This window comes from Ammospiza nelsoni, chromosome 23, assembly GCF_027579445.1.
Source record: "Ammospiza nelsoni isolate bAmmNel1 chromosome 23, bAmmNel1.pri, whole genome shotgun sequence".
Classification (NCBI taxonomy): domain Eukaryota; kingdom Metazoa; phylum Chordata; class Aves; order Passeriformes; family Passerellidae; genus Ammospiza; species Ammospiza nelsoni.
The window spans coordinates 5,423,062-5,450,720 of record NC_080655.1 but is presented as its reverse complement, the minus strand read 5'-3'; the positions used below and the strand labels follow the sequence as shown (position 1 = coordinate 5,450,720).

General features: G+C 62.4%; 4 protein-coding genes across 6 annotated transcripts; 3 read left to right on the top strand and 1 right to left on the bottom strand.

Moving 5' to 3' along the window:
* Positions 1 to 854: 854 nt before the first annotated feature.
* On the top strand, positions 855 to 10,320 carry AMPD2 (adenosine monophosphate deaminase 2). 3 transcript variants are annotated; one of them, XM_059487848.1, is made up of 18 exons: positions 855 to 1,113; positions 2,665 to 2,728; positions 3,426 to 3,556; positions 3,846 to 3,914; positions 4,480 to 4,591; positions 4,690 to 4,876; positions 4,962 to 5,103; positions 5,190 to 5,279; positions 5,531 to 5,660; positions 5,754 to 5,948; positions 6,089 to 6,220; positions 6,308 to 6,471; positions 7,190 to 7,316; positions 7,409 to 7,572; positions 7,684 to 7,804; positions 7,878 to 8,051; positions 8,290 to 8,400; positions 9,358 to 10,320. In XM_059487848.1, the coding sequence occupies exons 2-18, from the start codon at positions 2,699 to 2,701 to the stop codon at positions 9,565 to 9,567; spliced, it is 2,289 nt and encodes a 762-aa protein (XP_059343831.1). In that variant the 5' UTR covers positions 855 to 1,113; positions 2,665 to 2,698; the 3' UTR covers positions 9,568 to 10,320. The 3 variants fall into 3 exon arrangements, with proteins under 3 accessions (XP_059343831.1, XP_059343829.1, XP_059343830.1); XM_059487846.1 differs by having other exon boundaries at positions 2,598 to 2,728; XM_059487847.1 differs by lacking the exon at positions 3,846 to 3,914 and having other exon boundaries at positions 2,598 to 2,728.
* A 256-nt stretch (positions 10,321 to 10,576) lies between these two features.
* LOC132083229 (glutathione S-transferase 2) lies at positions 10,577 to 14,656 on the top strand. The gene is made up of 8 exons (XM_059487844.1): positions 10,577 to 10,682; positions 10,866 to 10,941; positions 11,309 to 11,373; positions 11,455 to 11,536; positions 12,811 to 12,911; positions 13,469 to 13,564; positions 13,634 to 13,744; positions 14,494 to 14,656. Exons 1-8 carry the CDS (start codon positions 10,647 to 10,649, stop codon positions 14,587 to 14,589), a joined length of 663 nt encoding a protein of 220 aa, XP_059343827.1. The 5' UTR covers positions 10,577 to 10,646; the 3' UTR covers positions 14,590 to 14,656.
* A 1,710-nt stretch (positions 14,657 to 16,366) lies between these two features.
* Positions 16,367 to 19,142, top strand: LOC132083230 (glutathione S-transferase Mu 3-like). The gene is made up of 8 exons (XM_059487845.1): positions 16,367 to 16,442; positions 17,447 to 17,522; positions 17,616 to 17,680; positions 17,760 to 17,841; positions 18,338 to 18,438; positions 18,551 to 18,646; positions 18,725 to 18,835; positions 18,917 to 19,142. The coding sequence occupies exons 1-8, from the start codon at positions 16,410 to 16,412 to the stop codon at positions 19,010 to 19,012; spliced, it is 660 nt and encodes a 219-aa protein (XP_059343828.1). The 5' UTR covers positions 16,367 to 16,409; the 3' UTR covers positions 19,013 to 19,142.
* Positions 19,143 to 19,981: 839 nt separating this feature from the next.
* On the bottom strand, positions 19,982 to 26,117 carry EPS8L3 (EPS8 like 3). The gene is made up of 18 exons (XM_059487741.1): positions 26,077 to 26,117; positions 25,925 to 25,998; positions 25,779 to 25,843; positions 25,521 to 25,676; positions 24,387 to 24,524; positions 24,239 to 24,315; positions 23,421 to 23,524; positions 23,242 to 23,315; positions 22,532 to 22,631; positions 22,390 to 22,454; positions 21,695 to 21,769; positions 21,336 to 21,484; positions 21,037 to 21,246; positions 20,861 to 20,993; positions 20,659 to 20,772; positions 20,484 to 20,563; positions 20,254 to 20,386; positions 19,982 to 19,999 (listed from the first exon to the last, which is right to left on the bottom strand). The coding sequence occupies exons 1-18, from the start codon at positions 26,115 to 26,117 to the stop codon at positions 19,982 to 19,984; spliced, it is 1,806 nt and encodes a 601-aa protein (XP_059343724.1).
* Between the last annotated feature and the right edge of the window lie 1,542 nt (positions 26,118 to 27,659).

Below are 27,659 nucleotides of genomic sequence, written 5' to 3'. Positions count from 1 at the left end.
ACTGGCTGATTTCGGAGATGCCTTTGGGGGTACAGTGTTTAACGGGGGCCTGAGGGTCTGTTTAGAGGGTGCAGCGCCAGCCCTGGGGAGGGGGGATCATCATTGCCCCATTTCGGAGGTACCCCGTGCCCTTGGGGTACAGTGTTTAACGGAGGGGGGGTGACAGTCTGTTTAGGGGGTGCAGTGCCAGCCCTGGGGAGGGGGGGCCCATCCCGGGGGTGACGGTGCCCGCTGGGTGGGCACAGGGATTCCCAGTGGGATTGGGCCGAGCTCTGGATGGGGAAGAAGGACCTTCTGTCTTTTTGGGGAGCTATGCCTGTTCGGGGGGAGGGGGCAGTGTCCATATTGGGGGGGCATAATGTCCACCCTGGGGGGGGAGGGGGGGCTTAACTCTATTAACCCTATTTTGGAAGCATCGCTGTCGCTTTGGGGGGGTCCCATCCCATCTCTCGCGGGGGTGCGATGCCCGCTCGGGGGGGACGTTAGGGCTGAACCGGGGGGTAACGACTGTCCCCGAGGAGGGGCTTGGGCTGTCCCGGGGGTCCCACAGAGCCGCCTGGGGGGGCTGTCCCGGGGTGCACACGTCTGTCCCGGGGTGTCACGGCTGTCTGGGGGTCACGGCTGACCCCACACGGGTACAGGGCGTTCCTCCGGGGGTGTCACGTTTGTCCGTGGGGGGGTCACGGCTGGCCCAGCGCTGTCACAGCCCCATCCCGGGTCTTGCCTCCCCCCCCAACCCTCCAGCGCCGCAGCCACCTCCTTCCTCCTCCTCCTCCTCCTCCTCGCCACATCCTCCGCCCGCCCCATCCTCTTCCTCGTGCCGGTTTCCGGCCGGGCCCCGCCGGGGACTTTGGTCCATTCCCGGGTTCCTGCATCAATCATCAACCAGGGCAGAGAGCGGCCGCTGCGGCCCCGCCGCCGTAAGAGTCCCCCGGGCGCCCCCCGTCATTCACCCCCCGCCCCCATCACCATCATCACCACCATCACCATCATCACCGCCAGCATCAGCCCCTCCGCTCCTCCCCGGCCCCCCTGGAGCCGCCATGTCCTCTGCCCCCCCGGCCAAGTGCTCCTTCAAGAAGCGGGGTAGCCTGCAGACCCCCAGCCCCGCAGGTGAGACCCCCCCCAAGCACCCCGAGGGGACACCAGGGGACAGCCAGCTCACGGCCCGGGGTGGGGGGCGATGCTGCGAGTAGGGGGGAACATTGGGGGGAGGGGGCAATGCCGCCGTGCTGCTCTGAGCGTTTATTTTGGGGAGGGGGGAGCCCCCAGCGTGTCCCGGCACCCGGAGGGGTGGCAGCGGCGGGGGGGCCCTGCGTGTCCCCTCCCGCCAGCGCAGCGCCTCGGTGGCGCAGTGAGAGCGGAGGAAGAGGAGGAGGAAGGAGGGGGGGCGGACCCGGTTTGGGGGGGGCTCCGCGGGGGCGATCTCGGGTGGCACTGGGTGGGGGGCAGTGATGGCACGGGGTGGGCAAGGTGGCACTTTGTTGTTGGCACTGTTGGGAGAGGGTCTCAGGGTGCCGCCGGGGCTGCTCCCACACGTGGGTGGCACACGTGTGTTCTGGGTGGATGGCAAATGGTGGTGGTGACACAGGGTGAGTGTGGTGACATCACCGGGTGAGGTGGCACTACGGGGTTGTCACCTGGGGGGCCTAGGGGCATCACCGGGGCTGCTCCCGGCTCTGGTGAGCCACGTTTGTCCTGGGTGGGTGGCACAGGGTGTTCTGGATGGTGGCACGAGTGGGCGAGGTGGCACCTTGGGGTTGTCATCTGTCTGGCACCTGTGTTGGGGGGATCTTGGAGTGCCACCAGGGCTGCCACCTGTCAAACGTGGGCAGCACAGGCTGTGTCCCGGGGGCACAGGGCACCCTGTGTGTCACTGTGTGCCCCAGGGAGGGCACCACCAGCACATCTGATGACACCAGTGCCATCCCTGCCCTGGGTGACACAGCCCCCATTCCCATTGGGGTGATGCAGGGAGCAAATGGGGTGGAGGCTCCTGTTTGGGGGTCAGGGGACCTGGATCTTCCCCCAGGCTGTGCTGGGTGGAGGGGCTCTTACTGGTGGACCCAGTTTAACCAGTAGGAGCTGATTTCCAGTGCCCCCCAGGCAGGTCTGTGGTGGGTTTGGGGTTGCAGTGAGGGGTGTTGGCATTGGGGTGGCACTGGGCATCCCCCATGGCTTAGTGCTGGTGGGAGCAGGGGGTGTGGGGCAATGGGGTGGGTTTGGAGGGGGGATGATGTCACCTCTCCTACCCCAGTGAGGGGATGTGTCCCCCTGGGATGGGATGGGAAGGGATGGGGGGCAGGGAGGTGGCCCTGGTAGGGACCCCAGTGTTGTGCCCCCCATGCTGTGGGGGTCCTGCAGCCCAGCCCCGAGCCCCTCATTCATTCACTGTTGGTTTCTCCCAGCAGCCCCCCCAGTGCCCCCGGGGGATGAGAGGGGGGGGGGGCCTCTTCCCCTTCAGCTGCCTCAGTTTCCCCATCATCCCCATTGGGAACAGCATCCCAGTTCCATGGTGGGGAGGGGGGGTTGATTAACCCCTTCCTGCCCAGATGGGGGTCCAGACCCCCCAGCTGATGTTGTCCCACTCCCTGCAGAGCTGCGGGGGGGGCCGGGGGCCCGGCCCCTGCAGTCAGCCTGGTCCCTGCCCGGGACCCCCCACAGCCTGAAGCATTTCCCAGTGGATCTGCGCACGTCCATGGATGGCAAATACAAGGAGATCGCTGAGGTGGGTCTGGGGCACACAGCTTGCCAGGTCTGGGGGGGTGAGCCTGTGTTGGGGGAGTGGGGAGGGTTTCCCCTCCATCCTTCCTCCACTCCTATCCTCCCCAAACCCTCCTCCCTTCCCACTTGTTCAGCTCTGAGTGTGGGAATCCCTGTGAGCCTTTCTCTGCCAACCCAGGGGCTGAGGATCATGGCAGGGCTGAGGCTGCACCCAGCTTGTGGCAGGGCTGCTTTGGGCACAGTCCATGGCAGGGCTGAGGCTGCACCTAGCCCATGACATGGATGCTCAGGGCTCAGCTCATGTCAGGGCTGCTCTGGACACAGCTCAGGACTGTTTTGGGCACAGCTCAGTGCTGCTCTGGGCACAGCTCACAGCAGGGCTGCTCTGGGCTCAGTTCAGGGATGCTCTGGGCTCCTGGTAGGGCTGCTCTGGGCACAGCTCAGGACTGCTTTGGGCACAGTTCATGTCAGGGCTGCTCTGGGCACAGCTCAGGGCTGCTCTGGGCACAGCTCATGGCAGGACTGAGGCTGCACCTAGCCCATGACACAGATGCTCTGGGCTCAGCTCAGGGATGCTCTGGGCTCAGCTCACAACAGGGCTACTCTGGGCATAGCTCAGGGCTCTGGGCACAGCTCAGGGATGCTCTGGGCTCAGGGCAGGGCTGGGGCTGTACCCAGCTCATGGCAGGGCTGCTCTGCAGGAGCTGTTTTGCCGCTCGCTGGCTGAGAACGAGATGCGCACGGCTCCCTACGAGTTCCCCGAGGAGAGCCCCATCGAGCAGCTGGAGGAGCGGCGCCAGCGCCTGGAGCGCCAGATCAGCCAGGACGTCAAGTAAGCCTGGGGGGTTCCCCTGTGTGCACCCCAAATGGCTGGAAGGGAGCCCTGCACGGGGCCAGGCCACCTCCCCGCCCCAAGAGGCTGTCTCTGTGCCAGCTCTGTGTGCCCTCTCCCGTGGGTGTCGCACTTGGTGTCCCCTTTGCAGTGAGTTTTTGGCTGGTTTCTGTCTGGTTTCTGTTGTTTTGGCATTAACGGGGTGTTTTCTCTCCCCGGCCCCCCCCATTTCTCTCCCCCTCGTCCCCCCGGCTGTCCCCCCCCTCCACCGCCGCCTCCTTGTCCCCAGACTTGAGCCCGACATTTTGCTCAGAGCCAAACAGGACTTCCTGAAAATTGACAGTGCTGCGGACTTACAGTGAGTGTCCGGCCCGGTGTCACCGGCCGGGGCCACGGGGGGGATCGGGGACCCGCCTGGCCCCGTCTGACCCAGCACACCCAAGCATGGAGCCAAGAGGTCCCTCCCAGCCACTCTCACCGACACTGAATGCACCTGGGGAGGGGGGTTGGGGTGAGCTGGGGGTCCCAGCTCTGCTGCTGGCACAGGACCCCTGTCCTGGCCCTGTCGTCCCCTGGATGGGGGGTCTGACGCTGTGTGTCCCCTCCCTCCTGTCTCCGCTTGGGAGCTGTCTCTGTCGTGAGTTTTTTTTGTTCTTTGTGCCCTTCCTCCTCCCCACTCCCACTTTTCATTGTGCTCATCAGGGCTGAGGGATGTGTTTTGGGAAGGGGGACAATGCCACCACCAAAAAGGACACTGGTGGCACAGCTGTCACAACCTCGTGGTGGCATCCCTGGGGACAGCGTCACCGTCCTGCCACCCCAGGGCTGGACACAGTCCCTGGGGTGGGGCTCATGCTGCTGTTGGCATACATGGGAATGGGGCAGACCTGTCACTGTCCCACTGGCCACGTCTGTCCCCACAGGCTCTTCAAGGAGCAGAATGACAGCCTGGTGGACCATGTCCCCAAGGAGCGGGAGGCGCTGCTGGAGCGAGAATTCCAGCGGGTCACCATCTCTGGGGAGGAGAAGTGTGGGGTGAGCCTCCCCCTGACCCCCCTGGAAACCAGGCAAGGGTCTCCAGGCTGCCAACCCCAGCTTGGGGGATGGTTTTTTGTTTGGTGTCCCCTCTCCAGGTGCCCTTCACCGACCTGCTGGATGCAGCCAAGAGCGTGGTGAAGGCTTTGTTTGTGAGGGAGAAGTACATGGGGCTGTCCCTGCAGAGCTTCTGCAAGACCACGGCCCGGTACCTGCAGGAGCTCTCTGAGAAGCCCCTGGAGACCCGAGGCTACGAGGAGGTGCCCGAGACCCCCGTGGCTGCTGGTGAGCACGCTGTGGGACGGTCTCAGTGCTGAGCTGGGGTGCTGCAGGAGCTTTTGGGGTGATGCTGGGTGTCTCCTGACTGCAGATGCCCCCGTGCACCCCCCGTTTGCTGAGCAGCACCCCTATGAGAAGTGGGACCCCAAGAACATGCCAGCGGATCTTGGCTTCGGGCTGAAGATGGTGGATGGTGTTGTGCACGTCTACACCAAGCAGGACATCACTGACAAGTGAGTTTTGTGAGGGGAGGGTCCTTCTCATTGGGCTGAGGAGTTTTTGGGGGTGCTGTGTGACTCTCACATGTGTCCCCCACCAGGAGCACGGAGCTGGACCTGCCATACCCCGACCTGCAGGAGTTCATCGCCGACATGAATTTCCTCATGGCTTTGATCATCAATGGGCCCATGTAAGGGGAAGGGTCCCATGGGAGGGTCCTACCCTGGGGGGGATCCCATGATGGGGATGTGACCTGACCCCCTGGACAGCCCCAAGGATGTGGCTGTGACTCTGGCACATAGTGCTGGTGCAGCTCCCATGTGCACCCTCACCTGTGTCCAAGAGTCTATGTTCCCATATGTGTGGGGGCACCAGCCTTTTGGGGCTGGATGTTCTGCTTCCTCACCCCCAAACTGAGCTACTGTTCCCTGTTTTGGGCAGCAAATCCTTCTGCTACCGCCGGCTGCAGTACCTGAGCAACAAGTTCCAGATGCATGTGCTGCTCAATGAGATGAAGGAGTTGGCGGCCCAGAAGAAGGTGCCTCACCGTGACTTCTACAACATCCGCAAGGTACCTGGGGATCCTGAGCTAGTCCCAGGTTTTGGGGGATTCCTGGGGAGCTCTGGGAGGGTCTCAGGGCTGAGCATCACCTCCCTGGTGCAGGTGGACACCCACATCCATGCCTCGTCCTGCATGAACCAGAAACATCTCTTGCGCTTCATCAAGCGGGCGATGAAGAAGCACCTGGATGAAATTGTCCATGTGGAGAAGGGGAAGGAGCAGACGCTCAAGGAGGTGTTTGAGACGATGAACCTCACAGCCTACGACCTGAGCGTGGACACACTGGATGTCCATGCGGTACGGGAGGCTCCCAAACCCTGGGGATGAGCGAACCCCATCCTTGGTTCTTCCCCAGGGGGTTTTCCCAGGAGATGGGGGGTTGGTGGGGTTTGGGGTGGGTGATGAGGACTCTCAGGTCACACCTGTCCCACGTTCAGGACCGGAACACCTTCCACCGCTTTGACAAGTTCAACGCCAAGTACAACCCCATCGGGGAGTCCATCCTGCGGGAGATCTTCATCAAGACGGACAACCGCGTCTCGGGGAAGTACTTTGCCCACATCATCAAGGTGGGCCACCTCCCCTCCTCGTGGTATAACTCATGTCCCCTTCTGGTGGCCAAGCAGTGACAGTTGTCACTTGTCCCTTCCCATCAGGAGGTGATGGCAGACCTGGAGGAGAGCAAGTACCAGAACGCAGAGCTGCGCCTGTCCATCTACGGGCGCTCGCGGGATGAGTGGGACAAGCTGGCCCGCTGGGCCGTCAGCCACCGCGTGCACTCCAACAACGTGCGCTGGCTTGTGCAGGTGCCCCGGCTCTTGTGAGTGAAGGGGGCACAGGAACCCTCACTTGGGCTGGGGGGATGCAGGCCACCCCACTATTGGAATTAAATACCAATAGAGCCGGATGGAACGTGCCTGGGCTCGTCTGGCCCTTGCTGCTTGACCAAGGGCGGCAGCTGTGGTGGTTTCACCTCAGAAACACCTTTTGCTGGCTGGATGCTGCAGCTGGGCACTTGGGACAAGTCCAGGCATGCAGGAGCTCAGGTTTACCTCTGGTGGAGAGGCTTCAAGGCCATGGTGAAGGAAAGGAGTTGGTTCTGATGGAGGGTTTGGATGCAGAGCTTTATTCTGGCCCACAGGCCTCTGAATCCAGCACCAGCTCCAACAGAACTCCCTGAGCCCATGGGTGCTGTTCCTTTTAACCCCAGGGAGAGGGGGAAGGAAAGGGTAGGGTTCCCACCAACCGGGTAAGGGGGGGAAGTCTCAGGGGACAAATGACACCTGGATGGCCCAATGTCCCCAGGGCTGAGAGGCATCTTTTGAACTTCACCAATCACACCACGCCCTTGCTGGAATGCCAAGATTGACAGACAGCACTCAGCAGGGGCAAGGGAAGGGAAGGGAGAGGTTGTTGGCACACCTGGGGAAAGAACTGGGATGACTGAGACAGGCTGTTACATCACACTGCAGCACCCCACTGCTGGCTGGGCTGGGGAATGGGGAAAGCCGGCTCTGAGTGGGGTCCATTCCCTGCAGTGACATCTACCGGACGAAGAAGCAGCTGGCCAACTTCCAGGAGATGCTGGAGAATATCTTCCTGCCGCTCTACGAGGCCACAATCCACCCAGCCCAGCACCCAGAGCTGCACCTCTTCCTGGAGCACGTGAGTGCTGAGTCCTGCTCCTTGGGACACCCCAACCCAAACCCAGCTGGAGCGAGGGGTGGCATCCCACCCTGGGGCTGTCTCTCCTGCAGGTGGATGGCTTTGACAGCGTGGATGATGAATCCAAGCCAGAGCATCACATCTTCAACCTGGATAGCCCTTTGCCAGGCAACTGGGTGGAGGAGGACAACCCACCCTACTCCTACTACCTGTACTACATGTATGCCAACATGACAGTGCTCAACCACCTCCGGCGGTAAGGACATGGCACATCCCCAATTCCCCCCTTCCTGACCTGGAACACACGCCCCTCAGGAGGTTCTGGGGAGGTCACAGGGTGATGCTGACAGTCAAACACCCCTTGCAGGAAGAGGGGCTTCCACACCTTCGTCCTGCGCCCACACTGTGGTGAGGCCGGTCCCATCCACCACCTCGTGTCGGGGTTCATGGTGTCAGAGAACATCTCCCACGGGTTGTTGCTGCGCAAGGTGAGCGGGGACGGGGTGCCTGGGGTGGCTGGAGGTGTGGTGGGACCCCCCCTTACCCTGCTGTGCCCCACAGGCCCCTGTGCTGCAGTACCTGTACTACCTGGCCCAGATTGGCATTGCCATGTCCCCGCTGAGCAACAACAGCCTCTTCCTGAGCTACCACCGCAACCCCCTGCCCGAGTACCTCTCACGGGGGCTCATGGTCTCGCTCTCCACTGATGATCCCCTCCAGTTCCACTTCACCAAGGTGAGCATTTGTGGGGGGCACCAGCCAGTGACCCTCAGAGGGGCAGTGGGGTGGGCACGGCTGGGTGATGGGATGAGGCCGGTAGTGGGGTGGGGTTGGTGGTGAGGTAGGGCCACTGGCAGCACTGATGGATTCTGGAGGGTGCTGGTGGTGTAGAGGGGCTGGGAGGAGGTGGGGACCCCTGTCCTGCCTGAGGGGTCTGTGTGCTGTGGTGGGACCTGAGGGTGTCTGTCCCCAGGAGCCGCTGATGGAGGAGTACAGCATCGCCACCCAGGTGTGGAAGCTCAGCTCCTGCGACATGTGTGAGCTGGCCCGCAACAGCGTCCTCATGAGCGGCTTCTCCCACAAGGTGAGGCCCATTCCCTCATTCCCCATTCTGCAGTTTGCCTATTCCTGATTCCCATTTGCCTCCATTTCCCTATTTCCCCATTCCCCCATTTGCCCAACCCCCTTCCCAGTTCCCATTTGCCTCCATTTCCATCCCTAATGCCCACATTTGCCCACTCCATCCCCAGTTCCTATTCCCACTCTCATTTACCCCATTCCCAATTCCCATTCACACCCAGTTGCCCTATTCTCAATTTCCGTTCACACCCAGTTGCCCATTCCCACTCCCAATTCCCCCATTCCAAATTCCCATTCCCTCCCAGTTCCCCAATTCTCATTCACCCCCAGTTGCCCCATTCGCTCACCCAATTCCCATTCACTCCCAGTTCCCCCATTCCCAATTCTCATTCACTCCCAGTTCCCCCATTCCCAATTCCCATTCACACCCAGTTCCCCCATTCCCACTCCCAATTCCCCCATTGCCATTTGCCCATTCCTGCTCCCAGTTCCCCCATTCCCAATTCCCATTCACACCCAGTTCCCCCATTCCCATTCCCAATTCCCCCATTGCCATTTGCCCATTCCCACACCCAGTTCCCCCATTCTCAATTCCCATTCCCACTCCCAGTTCCCCCATTCCCAATTCCCATTCACTCCAGTTGCCCATTCCCTTGTTCCCAATTCCTATTCACCCCCAGTTCCCACATTCCACTCCCAGTTCCCCCATTCCCAATTCTTATTCACACCCAGTTGCCCATTCCCTTGTTCCCAATTCCTTTTCACCCCCAGTTCCCCCATTCCCAATTCCCATTCACACCCAGTTGCCCATTCCCTTGTTCCCATTTCCCACTCACCCCCAGTTCCCCCATTCCCGCTCCCAATTCCGTCATTGTCATTCCCCCATTCCCATTCCCCCTCCCCATGCACTGAGAGCACTGGGAGCACTGGGGCAGCCCCGGGTCCTGTCCCCCCTCCCCAGGTGAAGAGCTACTGGCTGGGGCCCAACTACCTGAAGGAGGGTCCGGAGGGGAACGACATCCGCCGCACCAACGTGCCCGACATCCGCGTCAGCTACCGCTTCGAGACGCTGTGCCAGGAGCTGACCCTCATCACGCAGGCGGTGCAGAGCGCCGAGCTGGAGCCCATCCAGGAGGAGGACGTGCTCACCATCTCCCTGGGCACCCACTGACCCCCCAGTTCCCCCCCGAGCCCCCCAGGGCTCCGCCGCCGTCCCCCCGCCTGCCCTTGCCGCCGTCTCGGTGCCGTTGCAGGGCGCGGCGTTTGTTGAGTCCTCTCTGTTTCATCTTGGTTTGGTCGTTTTATGGGTGGTTCTTTTTGTCTTTTTCTGTTGTTTTTAATTGGGGTCTCCTTGCTGGCTTGGACCCTGCTGGCACCACGAGGTGACACGGGGGAGGGCACAGCCAGGGGTCCTGGATTTACCTCCCAGTGACAAGTTGGGGTGCTGGGTGCTGCTGTGGTGGCAGTGTGGGAGTGCCAGCCCAGCCCCACCTGGGTCCTGATGCTCCTTAACCCTCGTGCCCTCTCAGCCTGCTCTTCCACCCCGTGGGGACAACCAGAGGAACCCAGAGCTGAGGTCTCTGCTGTCGCTGGGGACACAGTGGCCCAGAGCACAGGGGGATGGTGCCTGCTGGGGGATGCTCCATCCTCATCACCACAGGGAGGAAGGCAGGGGGTGGCGTGGGGAAGGTTTCATCCTCACCACCTCAGGGATGAAGGGAAGAGGGGGGAGCAGGTGATATGTGTCCCTGTCCCCAACACTCCCAGGAGATGTTTGTGGCCCAAATCGGGCTGGACCAGGCTTCTCCCATCCCTGTGGGGCACTGCCCCCTCTGTCCCTGCAGTTTCCCGTCCCAGTGCTGCTCATCTGCATCTGGAGCCGGCATTCCTGGGAAAAAACAAAGTTTTGAGAAAAACCTAACCGAGCATGAAAAATAAAAATATTTAAGTAAAACACCGGAGTCGAAGTGAAGGGAGGGAGGGAGCATAGCCCCAGAGGGAAACTGAGGCACAGAAGGGGGTTTTGTGTGCCCTCGTGCCTTGGGTTTGGGGGTCCCCAGGGTGATGTGGGAGGGTCAGAGGGCGGATTGTGAGCGGCGGTGGCAGCGGCAGCGCTGGCGGGACGCCCGGGCACCGAGCCTGCAGCGCTGACGCCAGAGGGAGGGCACGGGAGGGTCCTGTCCCGGTCCCTCCCGGTCCGCCCAGTCCGTCCCGGTCCGTGTTCTCGCAGAACCTCGGGCGGGTGTCACCATGGTGGTCACACTGGGCTACTGGGACATCCGTGGGGTGAGTGGCACCGAGGGGGGACGGTGGGGACGGGGGAGGGCACGGCTGTGGGAGTGCCGGGGGTCTCAGAGCGATGTAGGGGTGCGGGGGGTCCAGAGCGGTGTGGGGGTGTTGGGGGTCTCAGGGTGTGGGGGAGAGTTCCGGGGGTCTCTGGGGTGCCAAAATCGGGTGCTGTGCCCCCAGCTGGCCCACGCCATCCGCCTGCTGCTGGAGTACACGGACACCCCGTACCAGGAGCGCCAGTACCGCCCCGGCCCAGGTGAGGGAGGGCAGGGGGGTGTGACCCCAAATCCCCTCACTCCCTTCCCCAGCCCCGCGATCCTGCTGTGTCAGAAAGGGGGGGACACCGCCACTTGGCAACGTGTCCCGCCAGCCCTCCTGCCACCTTTGTCCCCCCCCATGAAAGGACCTTGATCCCTCTCAGGGCCAACGTTCTCCCGTGTGTGTCCCGGGAGGGGGCACGGGCTGCCCCGGGGAGGGGGGGGACACCCCCAATGCCCGCACCCCCCATTGCTGTGGGGCGGAGGGTCTGGGGGGTGACACGCCCTCAGTGTCCCCATTGCTGTGAGTGCCACGAGTGGGGCAGAGGGCCTGGGGGACCGCGCCCCAATCTCTCTGCCCCCCAGCCCCTGACTATGACCCGAGCGACTGGACCAACGAGAAGGAGAAGCTGGGGCTCGACTTCCCCAACGTAGGTGATGGGGGGTGTGGGGGAGATTTGGGGGGGAGTTTGGGGGGTCTCCCGAGCTAACCCCCACCCCGGCACCCGCAGCTCCCGTACCTCATCGACGGCAACACCAAACTGACCCAGAGCAACGCCATCCTGCGCTACATCGCCCGCAAGCACAACATGTGTGAGTGGGGGGGGTCCCGATCACTGGGGTTTGTGGGGGGTGGGCTGTCAAAAACGCCAATCGCTTGTTTTTTAAAATTCCAAAAGTTTAATGATAATAAAATAAAATAAAATAAAATAAAATAAAATAAAATAAAATAATATAGCATAGCATAGCATAGCATAGTATATAATACAATGTAATATAATAGTATAGTATACTATACTATACCTTAGCATAGCATAGTATAGTATATAATAGTATATAAAAGTATGTTATATATAATATTATATATATATATTATATAATATTACTTCTATTATAAAAATAGCAGTATAATTAGAGTAATAATAATTTGGACAATTTGCATTAAGGCAACATGAGACAATAAAAACAAACATGGACAGTCCAGGTACTTTTTTCTGAGCAACACAAGCCCGAAAAAGGACCCACGTTAACAGAGGATTAACCCTTAAAAGCAACAGCCTGTTGAATATTCATACACCTCATGCATGATGAATAAATTCCGTTCAAATACAGGTTTCTGTCTGGTCAGTGTCAACTTCTTCCTCTAAATCCTAACGGTGTCATTCTGCCTGAGTGAGGCAGGAAGAAGTTTGTTTCTTCTGATCACAGAGCAATAAATTCCCTTTCTCTGAAAGATTAAAGTTTCCTCTGGCTGCTATCTCAGTGCCAGTACTGTCACTGTTAGACTGGACATGACACACACACGTGATCAGGGTTCAAGAAGAAAAAGGTTTTCATTCTGCGTGTTCTCTAGTTTATATACTCTTAACAAAGTGTGATCTTAAGTCATTAACTACATCACAATAGCTTGTTATATTCATTGGTACAAAGCAATTAATGTCAATATAATTGGCAAAAGTTTTACAGAAATTCAATAAGGCACGTATACACATCTACTTAGGCACATAATCTAGCTTACAAAAATTTTCGTGTATCTTTTCTTATCGGTTTCCATGCTGATGGCCTTGTCCTCTTCCTTGCTATGGATACACTTTAAAATCATCAATTGTTACTTCTATTAACTCAGTTTTGTTTGCAGGCCAGCTGTCAAACCCCTCCATAAGTACCTCATTCCTTTCCTAAAAAAAATCTCACATATGTGGTTTCTATTTTAACATTATGTTATAACTATATTTAACACACTACTTCAAAAATGAATACAGCATAACTTTCTAACACAACACATATAACATTCATTTTAATATTTGTGAAAAGCCAATCATAAAATCTGCATTTTTCACATGGGCTGACACCTCCCCTCCCTGCAGGTGGTGAGACAGAGGAGGAGAAGCAGCGTGTGGATGTGCTGGAAAACCAGCTGATGGACTTGAGGATGAATTTTGCCCGTCTCTGCTACAGCCCTGACTTTGTGAGTGCCCCTGGGGGTGTCAGGGGGGGACAGATCCACCCTGTGGGGGTATTTGAGGGTCCCCAGGACAAGGGAAGAGATGAGAATCTTGACACTATGTTTCAGAAGGCTGATTTATTGTTTTATGATATATATTATCTGAAAAAAATATGGTGTATTAAATCTACACTAAAGAAAGAGAAAGGATTTCATCAGAAGGCAAGAAAATAATGACAATAAAATCTTGTGACTGACCAGAGAGTCCCAGACAGCCGGACTGTGATTGGCCATTAATTAACAACAACTACATGAGACCAATCAAAGATGCACCTGCCACATCCCACAGCAGCAGATAACCATTGTAACATTTCATTTCTGAGGCCTCTCAACTTCTCAGGAGAAAAGATCCTGGCAAAAGGATTTTCCATCAAATACATCAGTGACATCCCCCATGTGGGACACTGAGCCACCCCTGGCACGGGGGCACATCCCTGTCCTGGCTGCACTGGGGGTGATGCCCCTGGGTTCTGGGGGCCTGGGGGAGCAGCCCCCCAGATGTCCCCCCTCATGCCGTGCAGGAGAAGCTGAAGCCGGCGTTCCTGGAGCAGCTGCCCAAGAAGCTGCAGGAGCTGTCGCGGTTCCTGGGCTCCCGGCCCTGGTTTGCAGGGCAGAAGGTTGGTGGGGGATGCTGGGGGGGTTTTGGGGAGTCTCGGTGGGGTCTGACCCCCCCGGCCCTCCCCCAGCTCACCTTCGTGGACTTCCTGGCCTATGATGTGCTGGACCAGCAGCGCATGTTCGTGCCCGAGTGCCCCGAGCTGAAGGGAAACCTGGCGCAGTTCCTGCAGCGCTTCGAGGTGAGCGGGGCCGGGACAGCCCGGGGACAGCCCGGGGCCACCGCAGTGTCCCGGCCCCACCTCCGTCCCTGACACTGGGTGTCACCATCCCCCAGCCCTGCTGTGCCCTCACCATTCCCGGTGACACCTCAGTGCTGTGTCCTTGTCCCATCCCAAGCCTCGTCCTTAAATCCCCGGTGTTTGTCTCCATCCCATTCCTGTCACACCTGTGACCCCAGCCCTGGACCCCTGGTGTCCCCAGCACTGACATCCCAATGTCCCCATCTCATTCCCGACACTCCAATGTCCCTGTCCCAATTCCTGACACCTCAGGGTCCATCTCTGTCCCCATCCCTGACCCTCTGGTGTTCTCATTCCTGTCCCAAAAACCCTGGTGTCCCTGTCCCCATCCCCTCCATGCCACTGTCCCCATCTCACACATCCCATTGGTCCCATCCCTCTCCCCAATACCCTGGAGTCCCTGTCCCCATCTCAGACATCCCTGTCCCCAAACATCCCAGTGTCCCTGTGCCCCTCCAGACACCTCTGTCCCCATCCTTGTCCCAAACACCCCAGTGTCCCTGTCCCTGTCCCAAACACCCCAGTGTGCCTGTCCCCATACCAGCCACCACAGTGCCCCCACCCCTGACCCCGTGGTGTCCAAATCCCTGTCCACAACACCCCAGTGTCCCCATCCCAGCCACCCCAGTGTCCCCACCCCTGTCCCCATGGTGTGTCCCTGTCCCCACGTGTCCCCACGTGTCCCCCAGGCCCTGGACAAGATCTCTGCCTACATGCGCTCGGGGCGCTTCATGAAGACCCCGATTTTCTGGCGCACAGCCAAGTGGTGCAACACCAAGGAGTGAGGGGCTGACCCCCCCTGTGCCCCCAATTCACCCCCAAATCCCCCCAATAAACCTCGAGGGGCTCCCCCTTGTCTGTGCCGTGTCTGTACCTCCTCCCTGAGCTGCCGAGGGGCTGCGGGGGGAGTGGGGGTAACCCCGCATTTGTGGGGTTGGGACCCTCCTGGGTCTGGGATGGGGAGAGCCATTCCTAGGGGACCCCCGGAATAAGGGGGACCCCCGTGGAAGCTGTGGGGAGCAAGGTGGGGTCCCTATTCCCCCCAGGATAAGGGAGATACCCCTGCAGCTGAGGGGATTGAAAGGGGGGACCCCAATTAAGCTTGGTGGGGGGGGTCACAGAGGGACCCATGGCCCCCAGGATAAGGGGCTTCCCATGGAGTTTGGGGGACTGAAAATTTCCCCCAGGAAAAGGGGGAACCCTAAAGGAATTGAAAGGGGCTGCAGAAAAATGGGTCCCCATGGAGTTTGTGGGGTGGCGGTGCCCCCAGAATAAAGTGGTCCTGTGGGGATGGATTGGGTGTGTCCCAGAACCCCTCGGATAATTTAGGGATTTAGGAGGTCACAAAGGCACGAGGATGGGGAGGACCTCCATAGAACTTGGGGTGGCTGCAGAACCCCCAGGTTAAGAAGCACCCCCTGGAATTTAGGGGGTGGCAAAGCCACAGGGATGGGGAGGGTCACAGAGCCCCCTGTTAAGGGGGACCCCCATAGAACTTGGGGCGGCCACAGACACCCCAGAATAAGGGGGATCACCATGGAGTTCGGGGTGGTCACAGAACTCTCCAGACGAGGGGTTCCCATGGGGGTGGGAGGGTCACAAGACTCCCGGGATTCGGGGAACCCCGCGGGGTTTGGTGGGTTGTGGAGCCCCCGGGATAAGGGGGACACCCGGGCTAAGGGGAAGAAGTCCCGGGATGAGGGGGAATCATGGGATAAGGGGGGGGGCCCGGATTAAGGGGGCTCCGTGCGGGTGGAGGGGAGGCACAGAACCCTCTGCTAAGGGGGAGCCTGGGGGGGGCCGCAGAGCCCCGGGATAAAGGGGGGCACCCGGGATAGGGGGGATCCCCGGGACAAGGGGAAATCCTGGCATAAGAGGGACCCCCGGGATAAGGTGGGATAAGGGGGGAAGAAGTCCCGGGATAAGGGGGATCCCCGGGATAAGGAGAAGTCCCGGGATAAGGGGGATCCCCGGGATAAGGAGAAGTCCCGGGATAATGGGGACCCCCGGGATAATGGGCAACCCCGGGATAAGGGGGATCCGATAAGGGGGACCCCCGTGATAAAGGGGACACCCGGGATAAGAGGGACCCTCGGGATAAGGGGAAGAAGTCCCGGGATAAGGGGGACTCGTGGGATAAGGGGGACCCCGGGATAAGGGGGGGATAAGGGGGACCCCCGGGATAGGAAGGGACCCCTCAGATAATGGGCAACCCCGGCATAAGGGGGATCCGATAAGGGGGAATCATGGGATAAAGGGGACTCCCGGGATAAGGGGAAGAAGTCCCGGGATAAGGGAGAATCATGGGATAAGGGGGACCCCGGGGTAAGGGGGATCCCCGGGATAGGAGGGAACCCCGAGATAAGGGGGAATCCCGGGATAAGGAGCATCCCGGGATAAGAGGGATCCGATAAGGGGGATCCCCGGGGAAAGGGGGGGATAAGGGGGACCCCTGGGATAAGGGGGGGATAAGGGGGACCCCCGTGGCCTCCCGTCCCGTTAAGCCCCGCCCCCAGCCGCGCCCTGCCTCAGCCCCGCCCCCAAGCCCCGCCCCCAGCCGGGCGTGGCCGTGTCACGAGGGGGGCGGGGCAGCGATCGCGCGGCCATGGCGGTGTTGGGGTACTGGGACATCCGCGGGGTGAGTGGGGACCCCGGGACACCCCCGGGACACCCCCGGGACAGCCCCGCGCGGGGCAGGGGCTGCGCGCACCCCAAAGGCGGGGCCGGGCGTCCCCCTGCGCTTTTGGGGGGATTTAAGGAGTTTTCGGGGCTCCCCCCGCTTTTTTGCGGGGTTTCGGGAGGTCCCTTTGGTCTTTCGGGGATGTTCGGGGGGGTTTGTGGGGTCCCTGCTGGCTTTGGGGGTGGGGGCTGTGGCGGTTCCGCTGCATTCGGGTGGGGGCGTGGGGGTGCTGTGGGGTTCCCTTTTGGCTTGGGGGGGCTCTGGGGACCCCTCTGAGCTTTTAGGGGGCAGCCAGGGGTCTGTGGGGGGGGGGGGGTCCCACTGATCTTGTGGGGGGCTGCAGGAGCTCCCTTTGGGGTTGTGGGGGGTATTGGGGGGTGTCCCCTGGCTTCTGGGGGTTTATGGGAGGGTTTCGGGGGTCTCCTGTGTCATTTGGGCAGTTGTGGGGGTCCCTCTGGTGTTTTGAGGGAGGCGGCTCTGACCCCTCTTCCCCCTCCCCCCGCTCCTCATTAGCACATTCCTAATGAGCTCTAATGAGGCTCCCTCATTAGCCTTGGGGGGGACGGCAGGGGGTGCCCCTTGGGGGGCTCTGGTGAGTCCGTGGGGGTCCCTCGGGTGTTTTGGGGGGGTCTTGGGCTGTCCTAACCTTGGGAGGAACTGTGGGAGCACCTCTGGTCTTTGGGGGGAACTGGGGGGGACCCTCAGGTGTTTTGGGGAAGCTCTTGGAGGTCTCTTTGATCTTTTGGGGGTGGTCTGGGATGGATTGTGGGGTCCTGCTGCACTTGGGGGTGGGAGGGTGTTGCTTTTGGGGGGGTCCCCCTGTGCAGGGGGTGCTGACTGGGGGTGCTGGGAAGGGGGTGCAGTTTGCCCTGCCCTGTGCCTCAGTTTCCCCGTGTGTGAGCCAGCTGCAGGCTCACGTTTGGGGGGTGTTTTTGGGGTGTCTCACCGATCCCCCTCCCCAGCTCGCCCACGCCATCCGCCTGCTGCTGGAGTACACAGAGACACCCTATGAGGACAAACTCTACAGCTGTGGGGAAGGTGAGGGAGTCAGGGGGTCCCCACACCACCCTCAGCCTCTTTTGGGGTTTTTGTGGCGGACCCAACATCACGCAACTCCCCCTTCCCTTGCAGCTCCCAACTATGATAAGAGCCAATGGATCAACGAGAAGGAGAAGCTGGGGCTGGACTTCCCCAATGTAGGTGTCGGGGGCTGGGGGGCAGGGGCTGGGGGTGTCTCGCTGTCCTGGTGTCCCCATGTCCCTCTGTCCCCTCCAGCTGCCCTACTTCATCGACGGCAACACCAAACTGACCCAGAGCAACGCCATCCTGCGCTACATCGCCCGCAAGCACAACATGTGTGAGTGGCGGGCAGGGGATGGGAGTGGGATTAAATTTGGGATTGGAGTGGGACTGGAGTTGGGGTTGGAGTTAGAGTTGCAGTGGGATTAAAGCTGGGTTTGGAGTGGGTTTGGAATGGGATTATAGTTGGGATTGGAGTGGGGCTGGAGTTGGATTAAATTTGGGAAGGGAGTTGGAATGGGAGTCGGATTAAATCTGGGGATTGGAGTGGGCTTGGGGTTGGGGCTGGAGTGGGCTTGGAGTTGGGATTGGAGTTGGGCTGGATTTGGATTAAATTTAGGGTTGGAGTGGGCTTGGAGTTGGGATGGGAGTGGGGCTGGAGTGGGATTAAAGCTGGGTTTGGAGTGAGGGTTGGAGTTGGGATTGGAGTAGGGTTGGAATTGATTTGGGGTTCAGTTGGGCTTGGTTTGGGGTTGGAGTTAAAGGGACCCATAGGCAGGAGCAGGCTGGGGTCAGGGAGGGTTTGGGCCCCCAGTGCTGATCCCCCTGTGCAGGTGGTGAGACAGAGGAGGAGATCCTGCGTGTGGACATGCTGGAGAACCAGATCATGGATTTCCGCATGAGCCTTGTCATGGTCTGCTACAACCCTGACTTTGTGAGTGTGCTGCAGGCTGGGGGACCCCGTGCCAGCACTGGGGACCCCAGATTGGGAGGGTGCTCCCCAGGGTGGCTGCCCATCCTCAGCCCTTCCTTCCCTCCTCCCTCAGGAGAAGCTCAAGCCGGGCTACCTGGAGCAGCTCCCGGGGAAGCTGAAGCTCTTCTCCAACTTCCTGGGGGACAGAAAGTGGTTTGCAGGGGAGAAGGTACTGCCAGGCCTCCCGTGGGGGCTGAGGGGCTGGGGAGGGAGTTTGTCCTCACTATGTGTCCCCTGATGTCCCCAGCTGACCTTCGTGGACTTCCTCATGTTCGACGTGCTGGATCAGAACCGCATCTTTGAGCCCAAGTGCCTGGAGCCCTTCAAGAACCTCAAGGACTTTGTGGAGCGCTTTGGGGTGAGCAGGGGCACCCCGAGGCCATCCCTGGGTGGGGCTGCCGCGGTGGGGGCGTCCCTGACCCTCTGTGTGTGTCCCCAGGCTCTGGAGAAGGTCGCTGCCTACTTGAAGTCCAGCCGTTTCCAGAAGATGCCCATCAACAACAAGATGGCCAAGTGGGGCAACAAGAAGGTGTAGGAGCTCAGCACGGGGCTCAGGGGGTGGGGGGAGTCCTCACCCAGCCCCTCCAGCACCCTCCACCCTCGGGGGGGGACAGCAGCGCTGGCATGACACCCCCCAGGGCAATAAATCATTTTTAGATGTGGCACCCTGTGCCCCCACAGGCCTTGTGGGGTTGGGGGGCACCTTTGTGCCTCCCACCCGTGGTTGGGGGTTGGTGGGTGTGGGGTGAGGGGGATCCCTGCCCCATGGGACCCATTCCCAGCGTGGCTGGGTTGCTTTGGGGCAGGAGCTCAGCCCGGCGCTGTTCCCAGGGCCTCTCCCTGGGAAAGGGAAAAGGAAAGCAGCCCCGCGGCTCCCTTCTTCCCGCCCCCGCTCCTCATTAGCACATCCCTAATGAGCTCTAATGAGGCAGCTCTGACAAAGCCCGGGGGAGGGAGCCTTGGTGCCCTGCCACCCACGAAGGGTGCTGAGCGGGGTGGGCTGGGGACAGCCCTGTCCCCCGGGGCCCCTCCTGCCATCGGCTCGCCAAGGTGGGCACCAGGGATGTGCCTTGGGTGCTGCGGAGGGGTGAAATGCGGGGTTCTTCTCCCTGTGCCCCTTGTCCCTGTGCCCCTTGTCCCTCTCCCTGCCCTGCCCTATTCCCCTTGTCCCTGGTCCCCTATTCCCCCATTCCCCTTGTCCCTCTCCCTGCCCCGAGGTGCCCCCCAGACTCTGCACACCCCATTGCTGTTACTTTTATTTTCCACATCAATCCCTTTACATTTTGGGGGTGCAAAGTCCCTTCACAGCGCCCGAGCCCGCCGAGGGGGTGCCTGCCCCCCTCCTTCCTTTTTGGGGGCCGTTCTGTGATTTCCAGGAGGGTTTTTCTGCCTTGGGGGACCAGGCAGGGATATGAGGGGGGGGTTCGCCCCCAAACCCAGCCATTCCCAAGGTGCTCCGTCCGGGGCGGGGACGTGATGGGGACATCGGCGTGGCCTCGGGGGCTCAGTCATTGGGGCCGATCTGCGGAGAGAGGGATGGGAGGAGTGAGGAGGGGGCGTGGGGATGAGGATCCCTCCCCCCATGGCCCCGGACTGGGGCGGGGCTGCAGGGCCGGGGGTCCCACACCCCCAGGAGTGAGGAGGGGGCCGGGGGTCCCACACCCCCAGAGACACCCGGGGGTGGGGGTCCCGCAAGGCCATCCCGGGGGTGGGGAGGGGGCGTGGGGCCGGGGGTCCCGAGGTGGGGTACGGGGGTACGGGGGTGGGAGTGCTCACCCCCAGGGATGTCCTGATGGGGGACAGCTTGAAGAGGACCCTGCGCCACTCCTCGGGACAGACCCCTCGCAGCTCGTCCGGGCTCATCTGCAGCAGTTCGTGTCCCCGCAGCACCCCCAGGGTCCGCACCGTGCTGGGGTGGGGGGGACAGGGGTGAGCCGGGCTCGCCCCCAGCCCCAAATAGACCCAGGCGGGTTTTTGGCGGGGAGGGGGCTCAAGGGAGCACCTACATCCGTGAGAAGCCCTTGTCCATCAGCCAGGCCGTCACCTCTGCCGGCGAGGAGTTGGGGTGCAGGGTGGGGGGACTGTCCTGGAGCGGGGGACAAGGGAGGGGACACCGTGGTACCGCCGGCCACCCCCTCGTGGAGGGGGGCGCGGGGAAGGGATGGCAGAGGGGTCCCCCACCTGTGTGAAGCCGTGCCCCGGCTCCGGGAGGGGCTCCAGGATGTTGCCAGGGACGTGTCCCCTGTCCCCCCGCTCGTCCTGCACCAGCCACCACTTCCTCTGCTGGTCCAGCACCTGGGCAGGTGACAATGAGGGCAGCTGGAGGGCAGGGCCGGGGGTCCCAGCTGTGCCCCCCACCATGGAGGGGCCGCCCCGCTCCCACCTGCAGCGTGTCTCCCTTCCTGACGCTCAGCTCCTGCGAGTTCCTGGCCTGGAAGTCGTACAGGGCTCGGACCAGCCCCTGGGCGGGGAGCGGGGATCTGGGGGTGCGGAGGGGCTGCATCAGTGCCCACCTCCTGCCCCGACCCCCCTCAGGTCCAGGGACAGGGGGATACTCACCCTCGGCCGGGACGGTCCCTCCAGGCCGTGCCCGGTGCCTGGGCGGGGGGCAGGAACCGGGAGGGTCGCGACAGAGCTGGGGAAACTGAGGCAGGCGCTGCGCTGTCCTGGAGGCTCCCCCGGCGCTCCTGCTCCATCACGGGGGGCAGCCACCCGCCCGAAAACACCGGGGTGTACGCGGGCACCCGGTCGCTATTGGGGTACTCGGCCCTACAACATCGAGGGGGCACCAGGGTGAGCGCTGGGACCCCCCTCAAACCCACACCCCCCTTTCTCGGTGTCGGGAGGCTGGAGCCCACCTGGATTTATTCCAGGCGGTGCCGAGGCTCTTCCAGACGCCGTAATCATCATCGCTCAGGGTCTCCTCGAGGAGCTGCAGCGCCTCGGGCAGGAGCAGCGGGCTCTGCACGGCCGGGGCCAGCCCGGGGCTGGGGCAGTGCCCGAGCACCTGCGGGGACGGGATGGGGGATTGAGGGGGGTCCCCACCCGTGTAACACATCCCGGGGGTGATCCCCACCCGTGTCACACATCCCGGGGGCGATCCCCACCCGTGTAACACATTCCGGGGGTGATCCCCACCCGTGTCGCACATTTCGAGGGGTGATCCCCACCCGTGTCACGCATTCCGGGCGGTGGGACCCGCTCCGGGGGCACTCACGAAGGACAGAGCAGAGAAGATGAGGCGCAGCAGCTCGGGCGGGTCCGGCTCCGTCACGTAGCGGTGGTTCCGTCCCTATGGGGGGGGGGGGAAGGTGTCCCCAAGGAGCCCCCCTGTCCTTGCACCGCCCCCCTGTCCCCCACAGCCCCCGCAGCCCCACGGAGCTCCCCAGCCCACCCATACCTCTGATCCCTACACAGACCCTTGTCCCCATATGGCCGCTCCACCCCACAGAGCCCCCCAGCTCACCCACACCTCCCTCACCCCACAGAGCCCCTCCACCCCACACAGTCCCCCCATTCCTAACCCCACAGACCCTCCCAGCCCCACACAGCCCCACATTCTCATGTAATCCCCCATCCCCACACCCCCCCTGTTCCCACAGCCCCCCAATCCCCACACAGCCCCACTCCCCACATTCTCATTCAATCCCCCATCCCCACACCGCCCTATTCCCACAGAGCCCCCACCCTCACAGCCCCCCTTTCCCCACACAGCCCCCCCATCCTAACCCCATAGACCCCTATCCCCACACAGCCCCACTCCCCATATTCTCCTGCAATCCCCCATCCCCACACCCCCCTATTCCCACGGAGCCCCCCTTTCCACACACAGCCCCCCCAATTCCCCTTTAGCCCCTTCCCCACATCCCCCCCACCTCCAGTCTCCCCTCCAGCCCTACCAACCGCACCTACCAAGAGGTTGAGGGCGTATTTCACCTTCTGGAAGAAATCCGTGTACTCATCCTTTGGGGGCAGCGCTGGAGGGGCACAGCTGGGGCTGGCACCGGGCTGGGCACCCCGAGCAGCCCCCGGGGACCCTCCCCTCCCTTCCCACCTGACTTCTTCAGCTGCTTCTTGGTGCTGGCCGAGCTCTGCGCCGTTTTCAGCCGCCCCACGAAGCGCTCCAGGTCGCCCAGGACGTGGTTGAGGATCTCCTGTGGGTGCGGGGGGCAGTGGGGTGTGGGGTTCCCATAGGGAGTACCGGGATTTGGGGTTCCCATAGGCAGGGAGTGCCAGGGTTTGGGGTTCCCCATAGGCAGGGAGTGCCAGGATTTGGGGTTCCCCAGAACCTGGGGGTGCCAGGATTTGAGGTTCCCATAGGCAGGGAGTGCCAGGGTTTGGGGTTCCCCATTGCCAGGGAGTACCGGGATTTGGGGTTCCCATAGGCAGGGAGTGCCAGGGTTTGGGGTTCCCCAGAACCTGGGGGTGCCAGGATTTGAGGTTCCCATAGGCAGGGAGTGCCAGGGTTTGGGGTTCCCCATTGCCAGGGAGTACCGGGATTTGGGGTTCCCATAGGCAGGGAGTGCCAGGGTTTGGGGTTCCCCATAGTCAGGGAGTACCGGGATTTGGGGTTTCCATAGGCAGGGAGTACCGGGATTTGGGGTTCCCCATAGGCGGGGAGTACCGGGATTTGGGGTTCCCATAGGCAGGGAGTGCCGGGATTTGGGGTTCCCATAGGGAGGGAGTACCGGGATTTGGGGTTCCCCATAGCCTGAGGGTGCCAGGTGGCCCCTCCCGGGAGGGGTCGGTGGGGTGGGCACTTACAACATCCCGCTCCGCCTCGGGCACGGCCTGGCCGGAGGCTCGGCCCCGGGACACCTGCGGGAGCTCCGGCGCACCTGGGGACATCGCCAGCGTCACCGCTGCTCCTGGGGAAACTGAGGCACGGCGCGGTGCCTCCCTGCAATACAACACCTCCCTCCCTCCCCCCGGGCCAGACTCACGGTAATCCGAGGAGAGCGGCCCCCGCCGGGGGGGTGGGTGGGGGTCGGGCTCGGGGGGCTCTGCCCAGCGCTCCGGGACCGCGTAAGGGGGGGGCTCCGGGGGGCTGCGGGGACAGCGGGGACGGAGGGGAACAGAGGGTGAGCTGAGCTTGGGGGGCTGTACGGGGTGGGGAGGGTGAGCTGAGCTTGGGGGGCTGTACGGGGTGGGGGGAGAGGGGTTTGTGTGGGGCAGGAGCGGGGCTGGTTCCGAGAGTGGGGTGTGGGGTCTGTGGGTGTGGGGGAGAAGGGAGGAGGAGGAGGAGCAGGGGGGGTCTGAGGCCAGTAATGGGAAATGGGGTGGGGGACGCTCCGTGCCCGTGGGCATGAGGGGACACCGAGCTCGTGGGTGCCGTGGGGGGGATCTGTGCCCATGGGGATGAGGAAGGGGGGTGGGAGCGGAGAACTGAGCCTGTGGGTGGGGTGGGGGAGTTGTTCATGGGGTGGGGCAGGATGGGGGAACTGGGCCTGTGGATGGGGTGGGGGCGGGCACACGGGGACAAAGCAGGAGGGGTGGGAAGGAGGCTGAGCCTGTGGGTGGGGTGGGGGGGGGGGTTGTGTTCACGGGGTGGGGCAGGATGGGGGGGCTGAGCCAGGAGCTGGGAAAGTGGGGAAAAAGGGCCCCCCCCATCACCCCTCAGGTGGGGCAGGGGGGCTTTGGGGCGCTGTGGGACCACAAGGAGACCCCATCACCAGACTCACCACAACTCTGGGGATCGACACTTGGAGCCCCAGCCGAGCTGTCTCCAGGGATGGACCGCAGAGCCACTTACCCCCCATACCTGTGCCCGAAGTGGTTGCTCTGCTCCTCCTTCCTCTGCCTCAGCGCCTTCTCCAGGCTTCTCCTCAGCGTCTCTGCCTGCACGGAGCCGCTGCGCTCAGAGCCCGTCCCGGGGCGCTGCCCCCCGCGTTTCCCCGCTCAGGGCTCACCCTCAGGCGCTCGCACTGGAAGAGCAGCACGCTGGTTCTCGGAGGGTTCCTCTCCTGCACGCTGATGGCCAGCACGGCGTTGTCCAGCCCGGCCGAGCATCCCTGCACGCTTCCCAGCGGGAACGCCTCCAGCTCCGCCTGCCAGGCGGAACACGGGGGATCAGTGGCTGGGAAAGGGTTAAAGGGGTGCAGGGGGATTGTAGGGGTCGGGATTGAGGGGTTTAGTGGGGGTGCTGGTCGCATAGGAGAGTCTGGGGGCTGAGCTGGGGTGGGGCAGGGCTGTGGGTGCCAGGCTGGGGGGGTGCCCAGATTGGGGGTGCCAGGGCTGTAGGAGCTGCCAGGGTGGGGGGCAGTGGGGTGGACTGGGATTTGGGGATACCTGGACAGGGGGCGGCCCTCCAGGGCTTTGGGGGTTCCCATAGCCCAAGGGTTGCCAGGATCCAGGGGATGCCCTGGCCTGGGGGTATTGGGATTTGGGCGTTCCCATTGCCACACGGTACTGGAATTTGGAGTTCCCCATAGCCCAGGGGGTGCCAGGATTCAGGGGACACTGTGGCCAGGGGGTACTGGGGTTTGGGGGTTCCCATAGCCAGGTAGTGCCAGGATTTAGGGGATACCCTGGGCAGGGGGCACCATAATTTGAGGGTTCCCATAGCCAGAGGGTACCGGGATTTGGAGTTCCCCATAGTCCATGGAGTACCAGGATTCAGGGGGTACCGGGATCTGGGGATTCCCATAGCCCAGGGGGTGCCAGGATTCAGGGGATACCGTGGCCAGGGGGTACCGGGGTTTGGGGGTTCCCATAGCCAGGAGGCATCCGGGATTTGGCGGGTTCCATAGCCAGGGCGTGACAGGATTTGGGGTTCCCCATAGCCTGGGGGTACCGGGGTTTGGACGTTCCCATAGCCAGGAGTGCCAGGATTTAGGGGATGCCCTGGCCAGGGGGTACCGGGATTTGGGGGTTCCTATAGCCTGGGGGTGCCAGGATTTAGGGGATGCCCTGGCCAGGGGGTACCGGGATTTGGGGGTTCCTATAGCCTGGGGGTGCCAGGATTCAGAGCCAGGGGGTGCCAGGTTTTGGGGGTGCCCTGCCCGGGGGGTCCCGGGGTTTGGGGGAGCCCTGCCCGGAGTTACCTTGCTCTCCACATCGCTCAGCACCAGCTCCTGGTCCTTGACCTCCAGGATGACATCCTGGCCCCAGACCCGGCCCTGCTCCTCCAGCTCCCGCAGGCGCCACAGGCAATCCTCGGCGCTGCGCAGCTCCCGCTCCAGGGGCATCGTCAGCAGGTGCTGGGGGGCACAGGGGCCACACGGTGCCACACAGTGTCACACGGTGTCACACGGGTCCCATGCAAGGCTTTGGGGCGCAGGGCACTTTGGGGGCGCTTCTACCTCAACGTGGTGCTGGAAATCGTTCTGGAGCTTGAGCAGCGTCTGCCCGTAGTCCTTGCGCTGGTCTGAGGGTACAGGTGGGGTGAGGGGACAGGGACGAGCTGGGGGGGCACTGAGGGGGTTTGTGGGGTGCAGCCCTCACTCACTGTAGATGCTCTTCCCGCTGAGGCGGGCGAAGCTGTTGGAATGTTGGAGCGGGGTCCTGTCCTCATATTCGCTCCTGGACGGACGGACAGACATTGGCACGCCCTGGCCCCTGTCCCGCCCAACCCTCGAGGGTCCCCGGGGTGGCGCTTGCCGGGAGGGGCTGCTGCTCCAGCGGCCGAAGGGGTCTCCCATCCTGCCGGGGAGCAGCCGGAGCGCCTCGGTCCTGCTGTGGGATCCTGGGCACGGTCCTTGTGTCACCCCAAAAGTGTCCCCAGCCCCCCGGCCCGGTCCTTGTGTCACCCCCGGTGTGTCCCCAGCCCCCCAGCCCGGTCCTTGTGTCACCCCAAAAGTGTCCCCATCCCCCCAGCCCGGTCCTTGTGTCACCCCGATGTGTCCCCAACCCCCCAGCCCGGTCCTTGTGTCACCCCCGATGTGTCCCCAACCCCCCAGCCCGGTCCTTGTGTCACCCCCGACGTGTCCCCAACCCCCCAGCCCGGTCCTTGTGTCACCCCAAAAGTGTCCCCAGCCCCCCAGCCCGGTCCTTGTGTCACCCCAAAAGTGTCCCCAGCCCCCCAGCCCGGTCCTTGTGTCACCCCCGACGTGTCCCCATCCCCCCAGCCCGGTCCTTGTGTCACCCCCGGTGTGTCCCCAACCCCCCGGCCCGGTCCTTGTGTCACCCCAAAAGTGTCCCCAGCCCCCCGGCCCGGTCCTTGTGTCAACCCCGGTGTATCCCCAACCCCCCAGCCCGGTCCTTGTGTCACCCCAAAAGTGTCCCCAGCCCCCCGGCCCGGTCCTTGTGTCAACCCCGGTGTGTCCCCAACCCCCCAGCCCGGTCCTTGTGTCACCCCAAAAGTGTCCCCAGCCCCCCGGCCCGGTCCTTGTGTCAACCCCGGTGTGTCCCCAACCCCCCAGCCCGGTCCTTGTGTCACCCCCGATGTGTCCCCAACGCCCCACCCCGGGCGGTGCTGTCTCTCAGGTACCGCCCCGTCCCTCCCTCCCCAATCCCCCCGCTCCATCCCGGCCTCTCGGGGGTCCCCCCATGTCCCGAGATGGGGTCCCTGCCCCGGGATGTCCCCTCTCACCTCGGTGCTGGCTCTGCTGCTCGGGCCGTGCCTGCGGAGGGTGACAGGGCAGGGGACAGGGCAGGGGACAGGGCTTGGCGTCGGCGCCGCACCCAGCTGCTCTTTGCCCTCTCGTTAAAGCGGGGGAGGGACGCTGGGGACACGAGCACCTGGCACCCCACCCGCGGCAGGGCGTGCTGGCCCCGGGCATCCAGCGGGGATGGAGGTGTCCCCAAGGTCCCCCGCCCCGGGGCTGGTGGCGGTGACGTCCCGCAGGCAGGCAGGGACCTGTGACCCTGTCACCCGCACCACTCCGTGCCCTTGGCCGCGGGGCAGTCCCGGCTCACCCAAAGCTGGCACTGCCAGAAAATCCTCCCGGGGCGGTTTGTAGCCAGGAAGGGGCCGGGGTGAGGGTCCAGGATTTGGGGTGAAGGATGGATGCAGGAATCATCATCATCATCCTCAGAGCCGTGGGGTCCGCTTGGCGGGGGGACACGGAGGGACACGGGGTGGCCGGGAGGACACGGGGTGGCCGGGATCGTGTCTGTGGTGCTCGAGTGACCCTCTGAGCCACCTCTCCCGGCGCAGGGTTGTGAGGTTTGGGTTCATTTTAAGCCTTTTGGCTTCTCCGGTGCAATTCAGGCAGTGATGGATCACCTTAGCCGTGTCCCCT